Below are 15,347 nucleotides of genomic sequence, written 5' to 3'. Positions count from 1 at the left end.
CATTATGCATGCATTCCAAACACTTGTCTGTGCAAGGGGATTCAGCTTTCCGGAGGTTGGAAGAGTAGTGCAAGGATCATCATTCTACCCGCACGGTAGAGTGAGAGCAAAGCGATGACGGTCCCAGCCAAGGAGGGGCAGTCCTGGGAGAGCAGACTCTATTCCTCTACCTTCTCGATGAGCTCTATGCAGGCAGCCAGGTCCATCCCGAAGTCGATGAATTCCCACTCGATGCCCTCCTTCTTGTACTCCTCCTGCTCCAGCACGAACATGTGGTGGTTGAAGAATTGTTGCAGCTTCTCGTTGGTGAAGTTGATGCACAGCTGCTCCAGGCTGTTGAACTGGGTGTTACAAAGAGCAAGAGTTGGAGTGAGTCTGGAAAATCCAGTGGGGACTCCGAAGAGAAGACACAAAGAGGAAGGACCTTAAGAGACATTTATTTGAGCAACTCACGTCAAAGATCTCAAAGCCAGCAATGTCCAAGACCCCGATGAAGTACTGCCTGGGCTGCTTGGTGTCCAGCTGCTGGTTGATGCGAGTGACCATCCACAGGAACATCTTCTCGTAGACGGCCTTGGCCAGAGCACCCACCGAGTTGGTCACCTTGAAGAAAGATCACCCACTCAACCCTGAAGGTTGGAGCATGAAGCCAATGAGGTCTTCAAGGTCAAAAGTGGTTAGAGATTGGCAATTTCATATAGTCCAGCATGATATTAAATATCCCTTAAAGCACTTGCCAGCTTAGGACGTTCCCCTCCCTCTGAGAACTATCCCATTTACAAAAATAGTCTTCTAACAGCCATGGTATTAACACGACTCTAGAACTTGGCTGCACGTAACTGAACCAGAGGTGGACTACTGATCCAAGTTGGGTTGTATGGAGGGTTTTTCCTGAGAATTTGGAATTGGGATCAAAGACACTGGTCTCAGTCTACATGGGAGGCTGAACTACAGAGATGTGAACTTGGGAGCTATGGGGTGGCCATGGGCAGGTAAGGTGGAGAGAGCTTGTCTGCCTAGTGAGGACACAGAAGAGAAGGAGAGCAATGACCATCCATGGAGCCCCAGGGAAGGAGCTGCAGAAGGGCTGTCTGGCTCCAGAGTACCCTTCAGTTTCTGGTTCCGGCCCTCCTCGTGCCTAACGGCACTCTTCCATGCGCATTCCTTAAGCTACCCCTGGGACCTAAGGACGAAATTCCCCTTAATGCTGAAGGCAGTTGCATATGGATTTTGGACACCTGCACCTTAAAGAACTTTGGGATGGTGGTTAAAATAGCAGAATAACTGAGTCAGCTGAACTCAGGGCAACTCCATTACCTGCTGGACGTTCTGCCCTTTGGTGACATACTCGTTGCCAACCTTCACCCTCGGACAACACAGGCCTTTCAGCATTTCTGCAGCGTTGAGACCCATCAGGTACCCAGCTTTGTCAGCCACTGAAGGAAGAGGGCAATGTGGTCACACAAAGACAGCAGCGGCTGATGTGGCCAATCAGACCCTGGGGCCTCCCAGAAATGTTTCCTATAATCCTTTTTGGTGTTTTTCCGTTCGCCTATGTGCACCAGGACTGGGGTTGTCTGAGAAAGTTTCGATCTCATAGTCTCGGGGCACAGGTTTTCTAGAACTTTAGTTTGCCTTCTAGATGCAATCTTGAAAGTTGATCTTGACCTGTTGATATTTAAATTTCTTTTTTTTTCTTTTTTTGGGAGAGAGAGAGAGAGAGAGAGCAGGGGAGGGGTACATGGAGAAGGAGAGAGAGAATTCTAAGCAGGGTCCATGGTCAGTACAGAGCCTGACGTGAAGCTCGATCTCCTGACCCTGAGATCACGACCTGAGCTGAAATCAAGAGTTGGGCACTTAGCTGACGGAGCCACCCAGGTGCCCCTAAATTTCATTTTTAAGAAGATATAGTTAAACAGTAATATTGGAGTCTGCTAATTAAAAAAGAAATGGCATAGGAGTAATGGAGGCATCATTTGGACAGTTCACAATACATGTTAAGCAGCTTCCTAAATTCCTGCAAGATGCCACGCTTACAGCTGAGAGAGAGCTACAGAACTTTGACCCAGTCTTCAGATGTTGGGAGAAGGTCAAAAGCAGTTGATAATTGGCAATTTCATATAGTTCATTGGGAGTGTGGTTGACTTTGGGTCAGATCTGGCTGCCTGCGCTGAGCTCATCAAGCAGATAGAGAAATATTGTTCCTCTAGGGGTAGTTCCTCTTGGATGGGACCATTACTTTATTGCTGGCTGGGGAATTAAGCAAAAAAAAATCCAGGACTGTATTTGTCAAGTGTTTAATAAGAGGCCATATGTATGCTTTCCTCTTTGCTCAAACTATCCCCTTTTCCTGCTCTGCCCTCGTAGGTGGATGGGATTCTTCTAGTCACTTACACTTGAAAGCTTGGGTGATTACATCCTTCTTCCTCATCCCTGACCTGCCTGTGGTCAGACAGGCAGGACATTCTGCTCGCTTCCCCTTCAAAATAGCTGGCATCTCCTACAGGGTCCCACACTTTGGGGAAGCCTGACTGCTCACCGATTAATTCCCATGAACTTTCCCTGCTAAGCGGACAGTTCATGGTTTCTGGTTCCTACCATGTACATTCTAAAACATGTGTCCTGGCACTCAAGGCCTTCTCCAACTGATACCAAAATAACTGCTTTTTAATCCCCATCTCTTACATATCCTCTTCTGTAGCCAAAGAGGACCCCACTGCTGTTCAGGCCCCTCACATTCCTTCCCCCTCCCCCTTGATCATCATGTGTCCTCTGTTTAGACTGCTTTCTCCCCCACAACACCTTTGAGAATCCTATCCATCCTTCAAAGTCCATGTCGGTGCCTTCTTCCTCCAGGAAGCCTTCCCTGATTACCCCAATCAGAAGGGTCTCTTGCTCTAACAGAGTTTCTCTGCTGCCCCTTATCTTTCACCACCTACACAGGCAGGATTCCAAGATGGCCCTGAGGATTGGCGCCCCCTGGTGTACATTCTTTGCATAATCCCCTCCCCTTGTGTCAGGGGTGGCCCTGGTGAATATGGATGGGCTATTCATTACTCCTGCTATGAGGTCCCTAATCAGTCCACTTGGAATTAATAAAAGGAGATTATCCCAGGCAACCATAGCCTAATCAGATGAGCCTTTATGGGCAGTGATAAAGTCCCACATATTTTCCTGGTTTTTCTCTCAAGGCTATTGTTTCCACTTATCATGGTGGGGGTGGGGGGCTCAAGACACACTGTGACGATGTTACAATAGGTAGAATTATTGGAGATGAACCAGTCTTTCCCTGACAGACCTTGTAACAGTGTGAAAGATGATGTGGATGAACTGGGCGCACGGTGGGTGTGTCCTGCTGCCAGGAGCCCCTCCCACTGCCCCCTACTCTGTTCCCAGGACCAGGCAGAGGGGGATGGGGACACCATCCAGGTGAGAGTCATGGGGTAGGGGGTGGGGAGATCTGTACACCAGTCCTGGGTTCAGGGTCAAGTTCAACGGATGTCAGAGTGGGACTGAAGGCCACGGGAAGAGGAAACCCTTTCACCTGGCCCAGGCGCTTAGGAAAGCATTCTGCTTATGTGCACAGAGAAAAAGGGAAGTTCACAGAACCATATCCTCTCCTCAATGTCTACCTTAAGGTAACAGGTGAACTGCGATGGTGAGAGGTAACAAGGTGATTATTCATTGACAAGAATGATGGCTTTTGTTTTTCAAGGATCCGCCACTATAGAATTCCTTGACAGAGGGAGTGGACTTCCCCAGGGCAAGTACAATGAGCTTTGGACACCCCACATCCCGTTTGAGCGACTTCCAATGAGCACCTCTCGGGAGGAACCTAGAGCTCACCTCACAGGGCCCCGGCCACCCATGAACACAGGGACAGTGTCAGACGCTAATCTCTGCCCAGACGTGGTTACCTTCGGTGCCGTCCGGCTCGGCCTGCTCCTCCCGCTGCTTCTGCTTGAACTTCATGTTGCCGTAATGCATCACGGCTCCCGTGAGCTTGTAGATCCCCACTTTTTCCTCTGAGCTGAAACCCAGGATGTCAATGGCGTTCTAGGAGTTAGAAAAAGGACAGTCATCCCAGGGACTCTGTTGTCCTTGGGAAAGACCTCACCCTTTGTGTACAGCCCGTGAGACAGCATTTGCCCAAAGAGGTGGATGACGGGGCAGTTTGTTAACTTAGGGGTTAAAAGCCATTTCTTTAACATGTTTGTGTGGGAGGGTGGAGATTATGGGAAGAAACCGTGAATACTCTGTTTTTTTCCATCCAACCAGAACTGATTTCAATCCTTTACATAGATTTGGGGCTGTTTTCTGGATGAGGCCACCGGGAACCATCATGCGATACCAGGAGAAGGAATTCTCATGGAGCGTGTCTGAGAGATAGTGTCTAACACCTTGAGAGTCTGGCATTATAACCCAGGAATTCCGGTGTTGTTCAGAATTGAGACAATATGGCGACCCAGCCTATTAGAACTGGAAGAGAAGGCCAGTGAAGAGAACACCATCATTTTTCAAATAAGAAAGGGGCAAACTTCTGCAGAGGACCTGTGCCAGGCGAGGGGTGAGGCACCATCCACAGGTCATCTCACTATGTCGCTATGAGAACCTCAGAGGTGCGCAGATCTTTCCAAAGTCCCAGGTGAGACCTGAAGTTCTAACAGGCTAAGTGACCTGCCCATTTCGCCCAGGTAGCAGGTGATAAAGGTCTGTCTGGAGTAAGCGCTTGGTCACTTCAGAGCCTACAGGCATTTGCTGACTTGATTTTATAGTCACTCGGCCCGTCTTCTACCACAAAGATTTCAACTAGAAAATCCTTCTCTGGGGTACATGTATTGATTATGTAACAGGACTTGCAGCTTAAGCAATGCTCACTGGAGGAGGGATTGACATACAAGGAACGTGTCTGGGGAGGTGGCAGGTCAGTGTCAGCAGGACGGTATTGGACGATGAGGCACTGTTGGGGTGGTGCCCTCTTTTGGAGAAGGGGGGTCCAGGCTGAGAGCCGACCTGGGTGAGGAGACATTCTGAGCCTCAGTGGCCTCCTTGACTCCATATCCCACCCATTTGGTGCATATGTGTGTCGTAGGAAGAGGCTGCTGTAAGTTAAAAGGAAAGACCTTTCACTCCACTTTGAAAGGAACTAGGTGAAGACATTACTTTCTGGGGAGCCTGCTGGGGAAGGCAGACCCTCGGAGGGAGCACTCCCCCTTGTATTCGGCCATAAACCATCACCCAGGAGAAGCTCCTCGGGAGATTAATGGCTCAAAGATGGTGTCTATTAGGTAAAAAAAAAAAAGGCAGGTTCTGGGGTGGGCAGATCTGGCTTCAAATGTTCTGTCTTTGACAAACTGTCTTGAAGCAAATTGTGTGTTTTCCTTCTAAGACTCAGCTTCCATCTTTGTAAAATGGGGACATTTTACAAGAGTTTTTTTTTTTTTTGTTTTTTTTTTTTTTTTTTTTTTTTGGTGGTGGGGGGCTTAAACAAGATAAAGCACTCATCTCAGTTCCCAGGCCATGTAAGTGCTTGGTGCACTTAGATACTGTTATTATTCTAGTTATCAATGTTGGAAATACTTCCCAGAGCTAATGGTGGGAGGCCCGACAGGTGCGCTGAGGACGTGTGGGAGCTGAGCATGAGTCTGAGGGGGACAGGTAGCACAGGGCGTGGGGCGTCTCCTCCTGCAGACTGGGTTGTTTTTTCCTGCTTTACACTTTGCTGTATTTTTAAAAATTTCTTAAAAGAACGTGCAGATGGTTTTGTAGCCTGAGAAGTTCCAACAAAACCTTTAAAAAACCTTATACATGCAAAACCCAACTCTAAAATGCTACAGAATGGAACTGGAGGCATATTTTGGAGAACTTCCTGTCCCCCCATGGCATCTCCTGGGGTGGAAGTGAGCGGAGAGGGGTCCCATATGGACTAATTCCTGGACATCTTGAACTCTGAGAGCTCAGGTCTGATCACGGAGCATCCCTGGGTCCACTTTCTTTCTTTCTTTCTTTCCTTTTTTTTTTTTTTTTTGGTTCCCACTTTTTGATGAGACCGCCAGAGTGCCTCTCAGTTCACAAATTCAGTAATTTGTGCTGAAAGGAAGAAGGAAGGAAAGAGTGTGCTTACATCAGTCGCTAGAAGCTCTTCACTGTCATCAATGCTGGCCACGGTGACCTCTCCCTGGCTCACGAAAGGGAAGTCGAAGGGATTGGTTGAAATGAGGAGCAAGTCTGCGAAACATGAAGGTCCCCTTAGCGTCTCACGCATGCGCGATGCACTCCGTTTTTCCAACGTGACTGATGTCGAGGATGAGACCAATACAACCAAGAACTTACCAATGAGTTCTGGCTTCTTGTTCGACAAGATTTGGTAGAAAATGTGGTAGCTTCTCTCGCTGGATAACTGAAATGTCACTCTGGATTTTTCTAAGAGATCTAAGGGTAATAAGAAAGAATGTGGTTTCAGGTTCCTGGGTGGTGTGTCTCTGTGGCCAAATACTGCTGTGCCCAATAGGGCGTTGACACTCACAGGTTTCAATGTCGGCTGATGCCAGCTTTCCTGTGGCTCCAAAATGAATCCGAATGAATTTCCCCTGTCCAATGGCAGGTTGACAGACATCACAGTTATTTTATTTAGATGGTACTGTGGCTGGTTTTTGCCAGGTGCTCCCAGTACAGGTGGGAAGAGTAGGGTCAGGGAGGGAGTGATGATAGAAGTAAGGACTTCCCTCCTCTTTAGCTGTCTGGCCCACAGAATCCCCATGCTGGCTTACCCATGACTCAGATAGTTCTACCCAAAACATCTGGTCCTGTTCCTCCAATTTTGGGAGGAAGATGCCCTCTCCAACTTCTGCTTGGGATCACCTTACTCTAGACAGTCCCCTTGGTTTTTATCCTGCTGTCTGGTACCTGGATTCCCAAATGCTTCTAGATACCTTTGATAGGGCTGGTTGGACCATCTTGCCAACTTACTTACCTTCTTTCCTTCCTTCCTCCCTCTCTCTTTTCCTCCCTCCCCGTCTCCTTCCTTTTCTTTATTTCTTTCTTTTGCTTACTTTCTTCCTTTCTCTCTCCTTCCTTCCTTCCACGTCTGGTGTTCTTTCTGAGATTTCTTGCTTTGGTTTTCCTTGTTGCTTACATTAGGCAAACCTAGCTCCCAGACTCAGGCCAAGCTCTCTGGCTCCCAAAATACACATTCAGAGTCTGAGTTCTCCCCTTTTGAGGGGAGGCAAGACGTGAAATTTTATGAGCGACTGGTTTCTATCACACCGTGAGCAAATCTGAAGGCAAAAATCTTGCCTTGTTCAACCACCCACAGAGTCTGGACTGTAGTCAACATTCCATTATCTTCTCACTATTTTCCAAATGAAGCTTGGGGAGAGCTGGTGAAGGGTCAGTGAAGGCGTGAGTGAGCTGTAAGTGTTGGTCTTCAGTATTGCTAGCTGCTCTGTGGAAAATGATGGAAGTTTTAGCCTGCAAATGTTTGTTTGGTGGGTGGAAGGTGGACAGGCTAACCTGGGTGATTGTGACTTCTGGGTAAGGGCCAAGAGGAGAGACCCAAGTACTCAATAAATGAGAGTGGCAATGGGGGTATCCAAAGATATCATCTTCTGTTTTAAGCTGGAGCCAGGTTAGCTCAATTCTTAACTTGGTGCAAGTATGTGCACCATATGTCTGTTGGGTAATGCACACCCAGACTGCCTACAAGGAAGACTTTTTAGTTGTGCTCTAGGAAGACAGATGTGCAGATGGGCAATGCACAGAGGACCAAGGGAAAGAAAGAAAAGTCAGGGCTCATAGCCCAGTCTCTGATGGCTGCATTCACTTTCTCCTCAGGGACCATTTCATCCTTGAGAAGCAACAACAAAGCATAAGCTCGAGATTATCCAGGTCCTGAGAAGTGTGGAGTCCTGACAGCCTCTTGCAACTACAGGCATAAGCGAGGGCTTTGCGTTGTGGTAGTCGCTCATTCCGTGGTACAGTGAGGTTAGGTAGAGGGCTGGATGTTTGTTTATTTGACCATGGGGGAAGTAAAGGCCTCTTTGGATGAGGGAAACATAAGCCAAATGTTGAAGGATGGAACAGATCCTTCAGTATCTACAACATCAACATATTCCCACGTTTTGAACTCTCCTGCTTTCCCCAGGTTTCTCCTTCTCCCAATGCCTTCTCACCTGGAGGAGTTCAAACCTGCTCACTTAATTCAGACTCAGGTTTCTATGGCTGATAAGCCAATGGAGATTGCTCAATGGACTTCAGCATTTTAAAATGCTTCCACTTAGTGAGGCCAAGTGTAGCATAAAGGGATTGCTCTCTACTTATGGAATTTTAATCACCGTGACTTCCGGATGTTCTGAGGTGATGAGCCCAGTTAGGAATGGACAGATAAATCCCTCCCACTCCCCACCCCACATTGCCAACAATAAGCCAACATATTCTTCAGTATATCTTATTATCTCAGCAGGGCTCAGTTGATCTGCATCAGTTAAGGGTAGAATAAGGCTGGCTATATTCTAGTTTATGTGGGATTTTTTTTTTTAATCCAGCATTTGAGGAGAGGATTTGGTTCTTGGGGGGCGGGTGGTAGTTAAAATTGGACTGGGTCTTACAAATCTTGAGGAGTTGTCATTCCTCACAGTCTTAGCGTTTCCAAAGGCCTCAAGTAGAGGGTTGGCCTGGATGATTTGATCTTCCAGAGTTCCCTAATAACAAACAAGAAAAAGCAAAAGGAGGACTTTGGAGTGTCTTCTGAAGGAGCCCATGGTGACTCAAAAGTGTGGATTCTCTAGGCAGGGCCCAGGGAGAGACGCTAAGCAGCCCAGCCTGGTGGCCATTGTGGATGGGTGAAGGCACCCATGGGCTCGTGCCCACCATCCAAGTTGGCTTCAGAGTCCCATCCCGGAGAGGGTCTCAGCATAGCATTAACGTGACTCTGGCCATCCCAGATTCCAGGTTTCCTCTTGATTTTTCAGACCTCCTTTCCTCTCTGATAATGCTCTATTATAAATCATGGATTTTTAGAATACATACCTCTATTAGAGTATGGATCATGACCCATCTAATATAGACATTTGGATTCAGAAGTATAAATAGAATTGAACAAAGACAGTCACTCAAGGGATTGTACAATAGAAATTGTGGTTCTCAAAACAATTTTTTAAGTCGCAAGAAATATGTCATGAGAATTTTTGCTCAGAAGTTGGCTTACAGGGACGCCTGGGTGGCTGGGTCAGTGAAGCGTCTGCCTTCAGCTGAGGTCATGATCCCAAGGTCCTGGGATTGAGCCCTGTGTGGGCTCCCTGCTCAGCGAGGAAGTCTGCTTCTCCCTCTCCCTCTGCCCCCGACTCACGCTTGCCCTTTCTCTCTCTCTAGTGCTCTCTCTCTCAAATAAATAAAATCTTAAAAAAAAGAAGTCTGCTTAGAGAAAGCAGAATTTTTACTCCCAGCCCCACCCCACCTCCCGCCCCTCAATTGCTTATCCTTCTGCCTCCAGAGCTGATTTCAAATTTCTGTCCCGCTCAGTGGTTCCCAAAGTGAACAGTGGCAACATGATAGAAATACGAAGTAGCAGGACTGTGCATGGGACTTAGGAATTTCAATCAGAAATCAACCCACCCCCGCACCCCTGCGCACCTTGCTCAAAGCATCCCTTCTCCAGGGGAAGCTGCTCAGTCCCTGGACTGTTGCAGATGGAGCCGGTGCTACCACCTATGTCCACGAGGGGGCACCACCTCCGCCGTGCCCCTCAAGCCCTCGTGGGACAGACCCTGTCCCCAGCATTCTGCTGAGCACTGAGCCCTACATACACTTGGTGCTCACCCCATCTTTATTTGTCCTTACTCCAGCAAAACTCCAGATTCAGGGAGCTCCTCACCTGCATCTTGCCTGGCTGCTGCTCCTTCTTCTTGTCCCCAGTGACCGCAATTGTTGCAAAGTACTGGATGACACGCTTGGTGTTCACGGTCTTGCCCGCCCCGGATTCTCCGCTGTGGAGTTAAAAGCAAGTACGATAGAGTAGTGGAAGGGACGGCTCTGGCTTCCAAGTCATTGTGGTGCAAACTCAGGTTACTCACGTGATGAGGATGGACTGATTATCTCGATCTGGAAAGGCAGAGGGGAGAAAACAAAATAAAGAAACCGCAACACACGGAACAAAAAAATAGGGCAGCATTCGGGGTGAGTGGACTATATGGTGATGCTGTGACTAGCAGTGTAAGGACTTGGGTGTAGCTAATCTTCCTCCAGACAGATTGTGTAGAATTCCGAACGTGGGATGTGTAGCCTGGACCGCATGGCAAGGGAACAGAGAATCCCACAGCGGGAAAGTGATTCTGGTTCATAGATCTTTAACAGCTTGCCAGCAATTTCTCATCTCCTTTTTTAACGTGGAGAGCAAGTCTCAGACTTAGGACTTGCGGGAAGGGGCAGCTTCTAATTAGGTCCTAGGACCTCAGAATACGACCTTATTTGGAAACTGTGTCACTGTAGTTGTTGTTGTGAAGATGAAGTCATATTGGGGGCACCTGGGTGGCTCAGTCTGTTAAGCCTCTGCCTTTGGCTCAGGTCATGATCCCGGGGTCCTGGGATCAAGTCCTGCATGGGGCTCCCTGCTTAGTGGGGAGCCTGCTTCTTCTCCTTCCCCCTGCTCGGGCACTCTCTTTTGCTCACTCTCTCTCTATCTCAAAAATAAATAAATAAAATCTTTAAAAAAAAAGATGAATTCAGGGCGCCTGGGTGGCTCAGTGGGTTAAGCCACTGCCTTCGGCTCAGGTCATGATCTCGGGGTCCTGGGATCGAGTCCCGCATCGGGCTCTCTGCTCGGCGGGGAGCCTGCTTCCCTCTCTCTCTCTCTGCCTGCCTCTCTGTCTACTTGTGATCTCTTTCTGTCAAATAAATAAATAAAAATCTTAAAAAAAAAAAAGATGAATTCATACTGGAGTTGGGGGCAAATCTATAAGATCTGTGTCCTTATCAAAAGGAGAGATTTGGAGACAGGTGCACACAGGGAGAATGCCACCTACAGGTGATTGTGTAAGCGGGGTGACGCTTCTACAAAGGAACCCCGAAGACAGCCAGCAAACAGCAAAGAAACTACGAGAGAGGCAGTGAACAGATTCTGCCTGTCAGCCCTCGGAAGGAGAGGACGCCACCGACACCCCAACCTCGGACTTTCTGCCTCAGACTTGGAGACAATAGTTTCTGGTGTGTAAGCCACCTGTTTTGTGGTACTCTGTCAGGCCAGCCCTAGGAAACTCCTGCAAATAGTGCTGTCCATCCTCCTTTGAAAACTGATGTAGCTTCAGCCGATTCGAAGACCTATTATTAGGCGGGCAGGAATGGCTAGGCTTGTGTGTGAGAGAGGGAGGACTGAGGTTTGGGCAACTGGAGGTTTAGTGGAGGACTCTAAGTGTCTACAGATCTCACAGGCTTGCTTCTGCTTCTTAAGTCTGCACCAGACCAAGTCAGGTGAAAGGAGGACAGACGAAAGTGACTCAAAACATAGTGACATGGCAGTATTACCATGTGTCTATTTTCTGTGCCATTCTGGGAATTTAGGGAAGAGAAAGAGGAGCCCGAGTCTGGGGAAGAAGGCAGTGTGGGAACATTGCTATGCCCAGTGCCCTCTAGTGGCTAGTAATCTAGTCTCTCTTCTTCTAAGGATGCTCATGTTGGGCAGGGGCGGGGGTGTTGTTCTTTGGGTGTGGGGGCAGAACATCTCCCTGCATTCCGCATTCCCCCGAATAAGCAGGTGCACAGCATGGCTCCATTGGGGAACACTGGCCTATGCACTGTGGCTTTTTTTTTTAAAGATTTTATTTATTTATTTGACACAGAGAGAGAGATCACAAGTAGGCAGAGAGGCAGGTAGAGGGGAAGGGGGAAGCAGGCCCCCCGCTGAGCAGAGAGCCCGATGCAGGGCTCGATTCCAGGACCCTGAGATCATGACCTGAGCGGAAGGGAGAGGCTTAACCCACTGAGCCACCCAGGCGCCCCTGCACTGTGGCTTCTAATGGGAGACCTGCATCTCTGGCTTTTCATCATGAAATCATTGGAGTCTCCTAAGGTCATCTTGACCATTGCCCCATTCACATGATCAAGGCCTCTGAAGGGTTTGCATAATTAGCTAAGAACCAGTCCAGTTAAAGGGATTGCATAATTAACTAAAAAAACTGTTGTTGTTGTTGTTTTTTTTTTTTTAATATGTATTAAAGAAATCGCTCACCGGTCAGCATGAACTGGTAGGCGTTGTCGGAGATGGAGAAGATGTGGGGCGGGGCCTCCTGACGCTTTTTGCCTCGGTAGGCGGCCACCACCTCGGGGTTGTACACCGGCAGCCACTTGTAGGGGTTCACGGTGACGCAGAAGAGGCCCGAGTAGGTCTGAGAAAACCAGAAAATGTGACATGTGGATCTTGTCTTTACCCAGAGGGATAGATGGAATAGGGAGAGGCCCAAGGATGCTCACGTAGATCATCCAGGCTGCATAACGCTCTTTGAGGTTGTACAGCACAGCGGGCTCGTGCAGGTGGGTCATCATGGCCATGTCCTCGATCTTGTCAAATTTGGGAGGGTTCATGGGGAAGACTTGGTCACTGTTGAGAGTGAGTGTCTGGGGATTGAGAGGAAAAGCACACAGTGGAGAGGAAAGCCAACGCTCTCAGCCCCGCTCTACTTGGTGTGGTGGAAGGAGGGAGAGACGGCGGTGTAATCACCGCCACCCCCCACCATGACCATGAATAGCTTCATGGGTCATTTCCATTCCCAGAGATGATCCACAAATAACTGTCCTTGATTAACCCAATTCTGGTCAAGTGTATAGCCAGTTCAGGTCTGATGTCCCAACCCTCCTCTCCCCCACCCCCCGGTCAGCGTGTCATTGTGTGTGCCAAGAACGAGTTACAAGTGTGCACAGCAACAGAGCCCTTCAGCCCTCAGGGTCCAGGTGGGACTCAGGATGGCCCAGACCAAAGCAGATTGCCTCTCTTTACCCCCATTTGCTTTGAGAGTTTCAACAAGACAAAGGTTGGAAACTTGGGAAGGAATACTCCAATGTATTCTGTGCACTTCCACTTAAATACTTCTGCTCACGTAGGTTCCTTTGTCTGCACTGTCTTCACTGAGGTTATGTTTAGAAACCCTCAAAGTTCAGCTCAAGTCACGTCACTTCCATGACCTGTTGTCTGTCTCCCCGTCTTTTCAAGAGTTCCATAATTCCTCACATCTCTGCTCTAGTACTTACAACATTTGAACTTGCAGCATGGCCTGTGGCTGAACAATATTTCTGAGACTATTACTTAATTTCCCTCCTCTGGGTTCACCCCCTCCTGACTCCCCATTCAAGCATACAACTGGGTCTGCATTCCATTACTCATAACAGGTAGAAAAATAGGGTAGCAATGAGAAAGAGCCTATAAGGCTTTCTGGCTACAGTTTTCCCAAAGCCCAAGACCTTAGAAAAGCTTTGAGGGTTTTAGTGAAAAGACAAAAGGAGAGGGATTTGTTTGGGACATGCCAAATCCCTTGAGGAAAGGAGATTTTTTGCTCCACTGTCCTCACTAGAGACACCCAAAGTAGCACAGGGAAGATGGAAAAGTCTGTGCATCCTGAAGCTTCAAAGACAGGGACTTGTTTCTTAGCAGATCATTCAGAGTCGGGGTGAGGGGTGGTGGTGGCAGTGGTTAGATCCTCAGTGTGGTACTGTATAAGGTCCTGAAAATGAGACACAACCATGGGAGGGGATCCCAAGAAGGACTGAAGAAAATTTATTTCCCTCCCAGTGAAAAGAGGCTGACATTAGAGGTTAAGTTCTGTAAACAAACAAGCAATAAAAGAAATAACCTCTTCGTATGCCTGAGTTTGTGAACTGAGAGTCATACCTTCCAGGCATATCTTGATTCCTACACTAGATGGTAAACTGTGGGAGAGCAGGTGCTGAGATTTGCTTGCATTGCAAAGGGATGGACGCTAGATGTGGTGGGTGTCCAGCAAATGTTGAATTGAACGATGCAAGGTGATTCTCGACATTAAGCTAGCCATCACTTTCAGTGCTTGATCTGGAAGTCACTTTGCAGCCTAAGGAGGGATATTTGCAGGGCCCACCCAGCAGCGATCAGCACCAATCTCTCCCTTAAATTGTCCAAACTCTGCTGCCCTCAACTTCCCTTTTCTCCAAAGTAGACATCACAAAAACTGTCAAAGCCCATGTCCTGGAAAATTGAAAAAAGTAGAGTGAAAGTGTTTGGGATATGAGCTTTCACTGGTGACTTTGCTACAGAATAGGTAAGTGTATGTAATGTTCTATCTTCAGATTCCTATGGACCTGCACGCGATTTCTAATATCCCAGTCCAAAGAAAAATGAGGATGCGGATGCCCAATTGATCGAGGACATCTGAGATCTATACTTACCCTGTCATCCAGGGTCTTGACTGTGACTTTGTCATTCTCCCTGCTCTGGATCATACCTTTCACGTACATTTCCTTATCATCCACGGCAAAGCAGGCTTTCTTAGAATCAAAGGGGCGGTTTTGTGTCTCGATTCTCTCCTTCTCTGGCTTCCGCAGGTAGGGAGCTGCTTCTCCAAAAATGGCCATTTCTGCATCAGAGCTCATGACAGCAGGGGGCTCTGGGAAGACCACAGAGATGGCTGAGTCTAGAGCTTGCAAAGATTCCTGAATGGGAAGGGCACCACCCTGTTATTTCCATGCAGACAGGGGGCCCAATCAAAAGTTCCTGGGATTCATTTAGCTCCTGGGGAACCCAGAACCAGGTCTGGGGACTTAGATAGGGCAAGTGGGAGTGAGCTAAAGGAGAGACCGTACTCTCAGAAAAACATTTGAGGGGTTATTTTCACCCCTGATTGCTGATTTGGGGGGCTATCTGTTAGTTCAGTCCCTCACACGGAAGGAAGTCTGAACCAACAAGAATGAGCCTAATAAAGGTGAGCCCAGTGAAGAGGGATTTGGGAAATACTTCCTTAATTACACATCATGTTTGAGCCCCATGATCTCAGTGTCATCCCCAAATCTTAAGGGCATCTGAAAAGAGTTATTGGAATGTTGATAATTCCTAGTAGAAATCTCAGATGGCCCAATGTCACTTTTTTTCTCCAAGTCACCCCCCTTTTCTTGGGCCCTTCTCTGGTTTCCCCTGCTTAGAAGCCAGAAAAATCTGGCTTTAAAGCTCCAGTGCTGAACTCGGTCAAACCACTTAGCTTCTCTGGGCCCCTGTGTATTTCCACTCAAAATGAAGTAGCAAGTCGAGCTCATTTCTAAGGCCCCTGCATATGGTACGGTTCTCAGATTCCTTTTCTGCTTCTGCATCTGATTGTCCAGCACGCTCTGGATTCTGA

The 15,347-nt window shown here is 48.0% G+C and overlaps 1 protein-coding gene across 1 annotated transcript in view; it reads right to left on the bottom strand.

Annotated features, from left to right (window-relative positions):
- Positions 1 to 14,621, bottom strand: part of LOC125086742 (myosin-13) — a 45,356-nt gene extending 30,735 nt beyond the window's left edge. The window contains exons 1-13 of the mRNA XM_047706089.1: positions 14,404 to 14,621; positions 12,463 to 12,606; positions 12,221 to 12,377; positions 10,071 to 10,098; positions 9,872 to 9,983; positions 8,607 to 8,699; positions 6,527 to 6,590; positions 6,334 to 6,432; positions 6,125 to 6,228; positions 3,918 to 4,056; positions 1,318 to 1,436; positions 454 to 603; positions 171 to 341 (exon numbers count right to left, since the gene is read on the bottom strand). Of these exons, the coding sequence (XP_047562045.1) occupies positions 171 to 341; positions 454 to 603; positions 1,318 to 1,436; positions 3,918 to 4,056; positions 6,125 to 6,228; positions 6,334 to 6,432; positions 6,527 to 6,590; positions 8,607 to 8,699; positions 9,872 to 9,983; positions 10,071 to 10,098; positions 12,221 to 12,377; positions 12,463 to 12,606; positions 14,404 to 14,607 (1,584 nt within the window). The 5' untranslated portion in view covers positions 14,608 to 14,621. The remainder of the gene's footprint in view (positions 1 to 170; positions 342 to 453; positions 604 to 1,317; positions 1,437 to 3,917; positions 4,057 to 6,124; positions 6,229 to 6,333; positions 6,433 to 6,526; positions 6,591 to 8,606; positions 8,700 to 9,871; positions 9,984 to 10,070; positions 10,099 to 12,220; positions 12,378 to 12,462; positions 12,607 to 14,403) is intronic.
- Between the last annotated feature and the right edge of the window lie 726 nt (positions 14,622 to 15,347).

The sequence above is a fragment of the Lutra lutra genome, chromosome 16, assembly GCF_902655055.1.
Source record: "Lutra lutra chromosome 16, mLutLut1.2, whole genome shotgun sequence".
Lineage (NCBI taxonomy): Eukaryota > Metazoa > Chordata > Mammalia > Carnivora > Mustelidae > Lutra > Lutra lutra.
This window is presented reverse-complemented; position numbering and strand designations above follow the sequence as displayed.